The sequence below is a fragment of the Trifolium pratense genome, linkage group LG6 (assembly GCF_020283565.1).
Source record: "Trifolium pratense cultivar HEN17-A07 linkage group LG6, ARS_RC_1.1, whole genome shotgun sequence".
Taxonomy (NCBI): domain Eukaryota; kingdom Viridiplantae; phylum Streptophyta; class Magnoliopsida; order Fabales; family Fabaceae; genus Trifolium; species Trifolium pratense.
In genome coordinates this window covers 1827149-1838409 of record NC_060064.1, presented here as the reverse complement: position 1 = coordinate 1838409, position 11261 = coordinate 1827149, and the positions used below count along the sequence as shown (strand labels likewise).

Below are 11261 nucleotides of genomic sequence, written 5' to 3'. Positions count from 1 at the left end.
GGTTTAAGTAAGTAACAATTGAATTGACCAAGTGAGGATAGTATTAAATTAAATTATTAATTAATTAAATAAAATAAAATAGAAGTAGTAAGATAAAAATGGCGGAGAATTGAATTAGATTTGATCGTAGAAAGAATCAGAGTTTGGTAATGGGGGTAGGTTTGTTATTAGCGTGCCATGGATTGCTCACTGCTCTGGTTGTCGTCTCTTTCCTCTGCGGTCGTTGGCCTATTTTCGAAGGCACTTTCATTCAACGCATTCACTTTTTCCTCACTTTCGGCGCTTACGATTACTTCTTGTTTGTAACTAACTCTTTCTCTTTCTCTGTAACTAACTAACTAATTTTTACTCTCTCTGAATCTCACTCTCTCTCTCTGAATCTCTCAGGCGTTTTGTCGGTGCTGTTTTTGGCTCTAAGTGTACCAATGCTGTTCTCTCTGTTGAATCTTATTGCTGCGATCGTCCCAATCCTCTATTACAGGTTTCCATTGATACTCATTTTATGAATTTTCATATACTTCTTTAGGATGTAATTAGAGAGAGAGAGAGAGAGAGAATGAGACTTTAGGGACTAAATTGATGCTTTATTATACCATACCACCAAATTGTGTAAGTAAGTAAGGATCTGTTTGGATTGACTTATTTGAACTTATCTCTTGATTTTTGTTTATTGCAGATCATATATCTTGTGATAATCAGCTTTTCATATTATTTTGTTGCCAGCTCTTCCTTTACGTATATCCCCGGTTACTATTTAAGTGAAACTCACAAGTAGGGTACCTGATAAACCATTATTGTACTCTTTCTTTCTATGCTTTTTGTTTTCTACAGCATTATTGTATCCTGAATTTTTCAGACCTTAGGTACACAAGCTTCTTAGCAGTTGCTGTTGGAATTCTGCTGTTTCTTTTCACTAGCTGTACTGATCCCGGGGTAATAAAGGCTGACAATGTTTCTCAGTATCTTGCTGCTTATCCCTATGATAATATCATTTTTTCAGAGAAACAATGTTCCACTTGCAAAATCCCAAAGTGAGTTTGCTGCTATTGTCGAGTTTGGTGAAATATTGGTTGAATCTATATATAATAATATTGTCTTAATTTTGTTTGCAGACCTGCTAGATCAAAGCATTGCAGTATTTGTGATCGCTGTGTTGCACGCTTTGACCATCACTGTGGATGGATGGTTAGTAGTCTTTGAAATTTTCCATCTTTATTAGGTTACTTGAGTAAATCATCTGCTTATTTTGTATTGTACTAAAAGTTGTTTTACTTGCAGAATAATTGCATAGGGGAAAGAAACACCAGATATTTCATGGCTTTTCTTTTATGGTGAGTGTTCTATATGTGCTACTTCTGTTTAATGTTGATAGAGTTTATAACAGAAACTTCATAGAACTCCACAAAAAGAGTGCACAAATCTAGTAGATGAACTTCTTTCCAGCCTCAGAGACAAGGTTCTCCTGTCACAAGTCCTCCTTGTGACTACACCACATACAATTAAATAAATACTACATAGTTGTCTTACTCCTAAAGTATGACGCTCTATGCGCAATTAACTAACTACTAAATAACTATCCTACTCCTACCATATAACTGCCTAAAGTATGACGACGCTCTATGCGCAATTAACTAACTCCTAAAGTATGGCGCTCTTTGGGTCTAGTTCCACTTCATTGTTTAGGAGCTACCTCAATACCACCGACAAACTGACATTCTTACTAAAAACGAGGTATCTCGAGCTTCAAATAGAAACTTCTTGAGACCGGCAAATCCTCTTAATATGAGTTCTGTCAAATTTCATATCTTGTGGCAGCCTTCAAATCTTGTCCTTTATTGTGTCTAATTAGTAATTTTTTTTCCATTTAATATTCAATCTATACCTAAAAGTTTGGGGGGTGTTCCATCAGAGAGACAAAGACTATTTTGTTATGGCACTGAGTAATTTAGCGCTAAGCTAGCATATTTATGTTGGAATGAATGGGGTGCTTCATTTTTCTCTTATTGACATTTGACACCGTTCTTTTCAATCACGGGATTTGTTCAGTCTGGGTGATGACAAGTTAACGAATATCTGGATCTATGATGTTAATAGCGGCGCTATAGCGTGGCGTCAAACCACCTCTCCGCTATGCTATAAGGCCGCTATCCGCTATATAGAGAAGCGGAAATAGCGGCCGCTATTTGCAGGATAATAACGGTGGCGTAGCGGATCGGTAGCGCTATTTGGCTGCTTTTGCATTTTGGAGGGAAAAAATTTATAAAAACCCTTATTTTGGAAATAAATCATCAAGTGAGGGGTATTTTAGTCTTTATTTAGAACCTATTTTGATGGTAAATGACAATATTTAGTATAATTATTAAGTAAGAAAGTCCTTTTAATTTTGTGTATTTTTCTATTTTTTAATATTTATGTATGTTGTTGGAATTTATGTTTAATTTGTACATGGCCGCTATTACTGCTATAGCGCTACCCGCTATACCGCTATAGCATTTTTTTAGGGTCGGCGCTACGCGCCGCTATCTGATATTAACAACATAGATCTGGATGGAAACTTTACTTGGTCACTGGTCTTAATCCTAGGGCTAGAAATCTGTGATGATGCTAAGTTTTTTTAGTCCTTTGTTGCACTTTGTCAGAACAGAATGCACACATCTTTAAGGGTGTTTCTTTTCCATTGAAACTGCTGTGGGATAAATAAAATTAATGTTTTTCCTCAACGTGTTTTTCAAAACGCATGCTACTTACATAGTATATGTTCTGTACTAGTGTTCTGTTTGACCATTTGCTGTTCCAAGTTCTAACACATTATGAACATGCACTTTTAATTATGTTATTTTGGCTCATAAATTATTTTTACTTAAATTGTTTCCCATCCTTATAATACGTAAAATAGATATTAAAAATCTAAACTCTTTCTAGTTTCTCATAGTATTACAAATATTAGTGGCTGATTTTTGCTTAGCATTGAATCGTTGATATGCAATACGTCATGCATTCTTCATTTTAATCCCCTTTCTTATTTTTGATTTTTTCATGTCCTGTAGGCATTTTCTTTTATGTATGTATGGCACAGTTGCCGTTGGTTTAATTCTTGCTGGAAGATTAAAAGAATTAAAAGTTGTCTATATTCTAACAGGTAATATAGATTTACACAAAATATTTATCTTTAAGATTAAATTGTTTCTTTTACTGTTTTTGAAACTTCTTTTCATATCTTAATTTTGCAGTTTATTATGGAATAGACAATTCTTTTTGGGATTTAGTTCCTCATGTTGTACAGGTGAGGTTTTTTTACTTCTTGTTGTTTGTCATGTATTTCTATTTCTATTTCTATTTTGATTTCCTATTTTCCATTTTAGTGGTTAATGATATTTTGTTATCATGTAGTGGTTGTTGGGATCTTACAATACTCAGATTCTTCTTATAGTGTTCCTTGCAATTATTGGGATGCTGTTAGCCGGATTCTTTGGTTACCATGCAAAGCTTTGCCTTAGCAACACTACCACTAATGAGGTATTTTTTTAGTTTCTACACGCGAACTTGAAATGGTTATGTAAGTAACTTCTAGTAAATTAATAGGAGCCAGAAAATAGCAAGCTATAATTTCTTTTGTTCATGTAAAACAAAAATCCCCATAACAGCAAGGATCTCATTACTATGCCTATAATTAGTTGAGTTAAATATATATGGATACCTCTGTGTCCATTTTTTGTAAGAAAATGCTAAACATACATGATTGGAAGTTGGCATGAACTCAGATGATATAATGTAACTTTTTTTTGTTTGTTGATATTATAGAAAGATATTTACATTAAGAAAAACGGATAGCTTTGTTGGAGCTTTCCAGTTTTAATCCTGCTGCAACTTGATGTTGATGGCTTGTGTCATATGTGTCTATCGTTAGGTTGCACTAGAAGGATAAAAACACCTTAGTAACTGGTTAAAAAATATATTAAGTGGCTCACTGGCTCTATGTGACTGTTTGTGGCATGCTTGTGTATCTCTGAGAATATATGATGATTAGAATCCACTACAATTTGTAACTGGCCAAGGGAATGTCAATTGTGGGTGATTATATTAATTTTGAGAATAACATTATTTGATCTATGTGTGTGTGTTTCCCTTTCTGTATCTTCATTTGTCCAGTAGTAGCAGAATCATTGCTTTCACAACCCTGCAGAAACTGTGGTCAGTTTTCTTTGTTAGAAGAAAATAGTTCAGGTGCCATACCTGAATTCAGACAGGGCCACCTTGACAGTTCTGCTGGTTTGTGAATGCAAATTTGCTCAAGTTCCATTCATTGCTCTTGTTATTTTATCGTTATCCAATCTTGGCATTAGTCGCTTATATAGCTGGAAAATTGTGTACTTATCTGAAGCGTTAGAAATACCGTGGAAATCAATGCAACTAATGGCTTCTTCATGTATCACAGACCTTTAAGTGGCAAGAGTACATGGACTGGCAAATAAAGTTAAAAGAAGCACAGGTCAGTGCTGCTGCGCTAAGACAAAGTGTCAGTGGAATAAACAGTGAGAAAAAACAGCCCTCGTCGAGCAGCAAATGGAGAGCATTCTTCCGAAGATCACCTCTAGAAGATGTGGTAGTTGTTAAGAATAACGTTTACAATAAAGGTTTCTTGCACAATATTCAGGAGGTTATTTCCCCTCTTTCTACAAGACAGTCCTTTAAACGAACAAAGTTGAAATCCAGCTGAGTATGCTCAGAACATGCGTTTCCTTTTAGCTATTGAAGGTCTTGGTGGTTGGCTAGTTGCACATAATTTTGAATGGGTATGTCTCTACAGTTCTTCAGACTACCCCATAAATCATTGTGAAAGCCAAAGACATGATATTAATTATGTTGAAAGAGTCCAGGACTAGTTGTAGATTGAAAAATTGATTATTTGATAGTTTTTGTGTCTGCGGATGTGTTGGTTGTGCTGTACTGTTTCATATTAGCAAAAGTAGAAAGGTATACACAGTGCATTTTATATTTGTAACGATGGATCTTTCTCATTTCAAATAGTAAACGTCTCTCTGCCCTTGTTGTCTTTTAACACTTCTTTAAGACTTATATCCATGAAATTAAAGATATACCTTGAATTTTTTGTGTCTATTTTTTTGTTTGTTGATAATTGTGTCTAAATTTGTTTAACAAACGTGTATCAGATTTTAATTATTTTTTAAGAGAAAACGTATATAAGATGATAAATAAATATAACAAATGCAGTATATAATTAAGATGAAACCTACCATACTTCTTGATAATTTGGAGGTATTTATTCAACGACTAATAAAAGTAAGCCACATATATAGAATTGCATGTAGTGTTCACAACTGACTTTTAATCGACTTTTACTTCACATACATATATATGATTTGTTCTCATTGGCTGTTGGAGAAATACCTCAAATTATAAAGGTAATGTAGAAAAAACCTATAATTAATGATAATGATATACAAAACATGATGCACTTAACTAATTAATAGTCAGTCTGATACAACCCACATGGGTTGACCTGGTGGTGAAAATTTGAGACATTTGGAGTGTACTTCCCTTAATGTCTTAATTTGAATCCGCTTGATGTCAATTTTTTATGTTGGATCAGTGCATAAAACACAATAACTTTGGCTTTAAACGCACTCCCGCTAACTTTGGCTTTAAATGCACTCCCGCTAGTAGACGGTGTGATTGATGTTCCTTGAATTAGTCGGCCGTGATAATGACCGAATCTTCAACAACAACACAAATAGTCAATATGAGACGTGTTAATATGTTTGCACTTTGTAGTTGTTTGCTGCTGCTATGATATCACCAATTCATTGTTATCTATGCTTATTCCAAAATAAACAATTTCTGCAAAGAATAATATATTCACACCATGAAAAAGAAGAAAAACTCCAACCAATTAGAAAAAGAAAGGGCAAAATTCTAAGTTCCCCAAAATTTATTACATAAATAAAAAAATATGATGGTTCAGCTACGGTGGCAAAAGTAGCACAAATGAATATGATCAATGAAAAATCAAAGTACATATCTACAATGTAAAGTCAATTGAATTGCATCAACTTTGGAGCAAATCTAAGCAATCTATCCAAAGCATGAGGAGTGAATTTCCTTGCAAACAAATGACAAACATTGGTTGTCTTCCCATTGTACTCACAAGTGCTTCCAAACCTTAACCTCTCCAAAAAATCAATAGTCACATGTGGTCTAATAAACTTTGCAGGATGGGCTCCACCTTTTGACCAATCAACCCAAGTTAATGTCCTATTAGAATTTGTCTTCCAAAATTTGATACTAACCAATGTTGGTAAATAATGTTCATCACTATAGCATGGAGGGTTGCAAAATTTCTTGAACACAGAAAAATATAAGTTGTCAGAAACTATATGAAGTGCTAAGTTACGATCAATTTGAAACCACTGTGACCCTTTTCTCCATTGTGAAAGTTCAATCAATGGTTTCATTTTGTAGTTGTATCTTCCACGTCCAACAGCACTTACTATATCATTGGCTTCAATGAAAGTTTTCTTTGAGTTCATTAGATAATTGTAGATTGTGGAGAAATTGAATAATGGTATACATGCTTCTGAAAGTAGTACAAAACGTTGGTTTGAGAAATCAAGTAATGCATTTGCTAGTAAACGTCTCTCCGCCTCTATCATGCTATTCTCACCCCACTTTACCTCCTGCATGAACAATAGAAAAGTTTACTATATATTTTGACTTTCATTATGTGAAAAATTCATATTGATTTTAATCTTCAAAATATAGAAAAAGTTATTGTTCAAAAATACGAAGACTAATTTTTTTAGTCAACTAAAATTTATGTAGTTTATAAGGACCTAAAAATCAACATCAATATGTTTTATGTATTGAAGAAAATGTTTAAAAATGAACTCAATATTATACGAACTAAAATCAAAACATTAAAGATAAAAAATAATATTTTAACCTCTTATTTGTCTTCCTAGAATAAACGTTTTTAAGTTAAATTGCTCTTTTATTGATTTTTTTTTTTTTTGTTTACAATGAGCTGAGGATCAAACTCAGGACCTATAACGTACTACCCAAACTCCTCACCACTGGACCAAACCTAGTTTCTTAGACTCGTTTATTGATTTCATAACTTATTTATTGATTTCATTTTGTTCCTTTAATTCATTTTTATTTTATAAATCGATTTATTAGAGAGAAAAAGATTATTAAGTTCCAACGTAAACAGTTACCATTTTATTTTAATAATTAATTTTTCCATTCATGTATTTGTAAGTATTTTAAATGGTAAATAACTGAATATCCAATATTCCCTAATAAAATGTAAAGTTCTTTTGTACCAAAAGAAAGTAAAGAAGTTCTATGTGCCAAAAATAAAAAAAACAAAATATAAAACGTTTTAAAACAAAAAAAAAAGTTTTTTAAATGGTAAATATGTAAGGTAAATATCCAAATTTGACCTTGAAAAATCAAAGACCTATTAAATAGTCCTTAACAAAACGTCAAGAATTTTCTATATAAAAAATAAAATAAGTCAAGTAGTATCATACCTTGCTAGGGATTCTGCGGCCATGAAAGATAGAGTTTTGATCATAAACCGTTTCATCAAAAGAAGGATTTGGATGAATGTAGATTGAATATAACCCTTCATTACCTTTGAAGAATTTCTCCCAAAGTGGAGCCAATAAAACAGCACCTTTTGTCAAAAACATAAATGCAACTTTTGGTGTTTGTTTGAATGGAGGTTTATGAATCATAGGAATCAAAGTAGCTCTCCAAAATAATTCATCTTCATTCATATTATGCATAGCCATTGGAATCTTCAAAAATTCTTCCAACCCATTTGAACTAGGGTTAGTAGTATTGGTAATAACCAAACTATTTTGATTGATAGAAATTTCTGTTAGGTTATTTGATGGATTTGAGATGTTTGATGAGATTGGAGGTGTAGTATTGGTAATAACCAAATTATTTTGATTGATAGGAATTTTTGTTAGGTTATTTGATGGATTTGAGATGTTTGATGAGATTGGAGGTGTAGGAGGAAAATGAGGTGGTGGATTAGAGCTAAAAGATGGATCTTGAAATTGTAAGTTGAATGAAAATTTTTTGACACTAAAAGTGAGTGTGATACCTATGACTATACCACAAAAAAATACTAGAATATGACCAAAGAAATTGAAAAGATGTTGAGCATGGAAAAAGTTTAGATATGTTGAGGCTATACCTATACCTTGTTGATCCTTATTGTTGCTCTTCATGGTCATGGCACAAAAATAAAAATTAAGAAAAAAGTAAAAAGATGGAATTTGGAAGAGAATTTGTTAGCAAGGATAAATAAAGGGTATTATTGCTAACAAGAATAAAAAAGTAGAAATATTCTCTTAAATTTTATACAATTAATTTGAGAAATATTTAAAAAGTCAAATAAATGTACAATTAGAATAAAATATTTCTTTATTTGAATCATTAACATATACCAGTATGGCACATATCAGCTTTTCCCATAAATATATCAATTTGTATTGATATTATATTGTTATGTGTATTACAGTATAGTATAGTAGTAGTGGAAGTAATGAGTTTTTATGAACACTTATGTCTGTGAGAGAGAATCGATGAAGCTTTATTCTTTCCTTAAATTGATACTTAAATTAGTCCAATTTTTTTTTATACGATACCAAAACAATTCTAATAGTTTTGTTAAACAAAGAGAAACAATTGAAGGAATTAGTCCAAAAATAAAAATTGAAGAAAGAGAAATATCAGACGAAAGAGAGAGAACGTTAGCTAAGAATAGGATGGAGAGAGAGATATCAACCTTTTTTAATGGCAAAATGTTAATTATTAGTATATTGTTATGTTCTCTCCGTGATACTTTATAAGCAAAAATGCATTTTCTAAGTTCATTGTATATTTAATGTATGTGGTCTATATTATGAACTAGATACATTAAATATACAATGAACTTATAAAATGTCACGGAGAGAGTAGTTTTTCTCGTTGCTAAGACTTGAAACTGAATCTACAACTTCTTAACTCTTAATTCAATTAGTTTAACCAGTTGAGTTACGCATCCCACCACAAACACTTTCTTTGATTTCTAAGATTTTTCTTTCCTAATTTTGATCAAAATTCTTATAACTCTTAATTAAACTCCAAAGTTTAATATGATTAAGTTGATTAGTTGTATAAATAATTAGGTTAGTTACTCCTGTAGTTATGTTAATTAAGAGGTTTAAATATGTTTTTGATTTTGTAAGGGATAATATAAAGGGAAAATGAAGAGAGAGATATGGCATACTCTATTTTTGCTGAGCTGTTGTTGGGTACGTACATGCAATGCAATGCAATGCAATGCAATGCAGCAAACGATACTAAATAATAGTAAATGAAGTGTACGATTTGGGTGCACGCTTTGTTTGAAATATCAATTGTACCCTTACTATAATTTTCAAATTCTTTTGGAAAAGTCATGTGAGATGTAACTTGCATATGAGTAATGAATGATTCATGACAATATTGGAGTCTGGAGAATAACCTTTAGTTAAAAAATAAATAAAAATATTATTGATCAATAGTTAGCTGATATGATCCATAGATGATTCACGCTAAACTTAGTAGGGAGGACCATGATTCGATCCCGGCAACTGCGATTGGGGAGAGCTAAAACTATTTGATGTCATAATTGACCTCCGAACCAAATTAGACGGTCCAGTGAGCTGAATACTGTGGTGAAAACAAAAAATATATATTGGTGAATAACCGGCATCAATATAATTAGGTTAGTTTTTTTTTTGACTAAATAATTAGGTTAGTTATGTTTTTTTTATTTTTTATTTTTATTTTTTATAAATTAGATTAGTTATATTAATTAAAAGGTGTATAGTCTACGTGTGGGTTATATTCCAACACAATTTTCAAACAAAAATACAACAAATATACACTTTTTGTTTTTTTAATATTATTTGCGTGCATCGATTTCCGTGCATGTGAGTGGTAAAAAGGTGTGTCAATTTTATGTCCCAAAATTTTGTGTTTAGATAACATTCCTCAATTATTAATATGATATATGACATTATAAAAATCCGCGTACTCGGTTATCGAGGGTAGAAGAAGATATGATAAGACTCATTTGGTTCATTGCTCCACCCACTTAGCTAGGGTCTAAAAGTCGTGGGCCAAAAACTGCTTAAGAGAAGAGTGTTGGTACGTAGGGGCATTTATGGGGAAGGGGTAGAATCGGTTGATCATCTATTTATCATTTGTGATAGGATTTCCCGAGTTTGATATCTTATATCTAGGTGGTTAGGAGAGAGTTTGTGTCCCCTTAAGGGATGGACCTTTCGAAATGATATTATCTTTGCCGGAAGGTCTTCAGGGGTCGAGAATGCGTTGGATAGGGTGAAACTCAGCTCTTGGAAATGGCTTATAGGCAAAAATCCTACTAGGTCATGTTCTTTTTTTGAGTGGGAGATGCAACCTCTTATGCGTTGGGCCTGATAGGATATGGTGGATGACTTACCTGTCTCTGTCTATTATTGGATTTGGTTGAGTTGGCTCTCACAAGGTGATTCTTGTATTAAGTTGGTTTTCCTTTTTTCTCCTTTCTGTTGGCGGCAATGGACAATTTTAGCGGTTTTCAATCATTTCGGCTTTTTTTATTTTTCTTTTATTTGTTAGTTTTTTGGCTAGTGTACTACTAGTACTCTTGCTTTATACAATGACCTACTTCTCGTTATATATATATATATATATAGAGAGAGAGAGAGAGAGAGAGAGAGAGAGAGAGAGAGAGAGAGAGAGGATGTATACTATGGGAATGATATAGTTATATGAGAATGAATTGTAACCATTAGATTTAAAATGAAGGGTTGAGATTAAAACACTAAAGGTCAGATGAAATTAACCTTAAGAATGAAATTAACCACTAAACTATAGAAAAGTAATTCAGATTCTGCACCAGTATCATGTATGACATGTTTTGCATTATGCATAAGTTATTTTTTTTTTGGTACAATGCATAAGTTAATTTTTACTATTGGATCAATAAATCATAACATTAAATTAAATGAGAGATATGATGTGGCTTATTGATTCAATTAAGGTTGTCAGAATCGAGTTTTTACCTCAACTCGTTTTACCCAAGTAAACTCGACACGTAAACTCGACACGTAAACTCAACTCATAAAATCGTACGAGTTTACCAAAATTAAAATAATATTAAAATTATTATGTACATAACGTATATATTAACA

At 32.4% G+C, this 11261-nt stretch overlaps 2 protein-coding genes across 3 annotated transcripts; one reads left to right on the top strand and one right to left on the bottom strand.

Moving 5' to 3' along the window:
- Nucleotides 1–89: 89 nt before the first annotated feature.
- On the top strand, nucleotides 90–5105 carry LOC123890861 (probable protein S-acyltransferase 17). 2 transcript variants are annotated; one of them, XM_045940577.1, is made up of 10 exons: nucleotides 90–302; nucleotides 388–481; nucleotides 677–771; nucleotides 864–1031; nucleotides 1113–1185; nucleotides 1279–1331; nucleotides 3048–3139; nucleotides 3231–3283; nucleotides 3391–3516; nucleotides 4436–5105. In XM_045940577.1, the coding sequence occupies exons 1-10, from the start codon at nucleotides 178–180 to the stop codon at nucleotides 4715–4717; spliced, it is 1161 nt and encodes a 386-aa protein (XP_045796533.1). In that variant the 5' UTR covers nucleotides 90–177; the 3' UTR covers nucleotides 4718–5105. The 2 variants fall into 2 exon arrangements, with proteins under 2 accessions (XP_045796533.1, XP_045796532.1); XM_045940576.1 differs by having other exon boundaries at nucleotides 92–298.
- A 948-nt stretch (nucleotides 5106–6053) lies between these two features.
- LOC123889013 (glycosyltransferase BC10-like) lies at nucleotides 6054–8264 on the bottom strand. The gene is made up of 3 exons (XM_045938184.1): nucleotides 8237–8264; nucleotides 7554–8143; nucleotides 6054–6695 (listed from the first exon to the last, which is right to left on the bottom strand). The coding sequence occupies exons 1-3, from the start codon at nucleotides 8262–8264 to the stop codon at nucleotides 6054–6056; spliced, it is 1260 nt and encodes a 419-aa protein (XP_045794140.1).
- Nucleotides 8265–11261: the final 2997 nt, after the last annotated feature.

Coding starts and splice junctions, on each gene's coding strand:
- LOC123890861 (XM_045940576.1), top strand. CDS start 150: ATGGGGGTAGGTTTGTTATTAGCGTGCCATGGATTGCTCACTGCTCTG. Junction 1,186..1,278: donor ACCATCACTGTGGATGGATG/GTTAGTAGTCTT, acceptor TTTTACTTGCAG/AATAATTGCATAGGGGAAAG. Junction 3,284..3,390: donor TAGTTCCTCATGTTGTACAG/GTGAGGTTTTTT, acceptor GTTATCATGTAG/TGGTTGTTGGGATCTTACAA.
- LOC123889013 (XM_045938184.1), bottom strand. CDS start 8,264: ATGAAGAGCAACAATAAGGATCAACAAG. Junction 8,144..8,236: donor CAACAATAAGGATCAACAAG/GTATAGGTATAG, acceptor TTTGTGGTATAG/TCATAGGTATCACACTCACT. Junction 6,696..7,553: donor GCCGCAGAATCCCTAGCAAG/GTATGATACTAC, acceptor TTGTTCATGCAG/GAGGTAAAGTGGGGTGAGAA.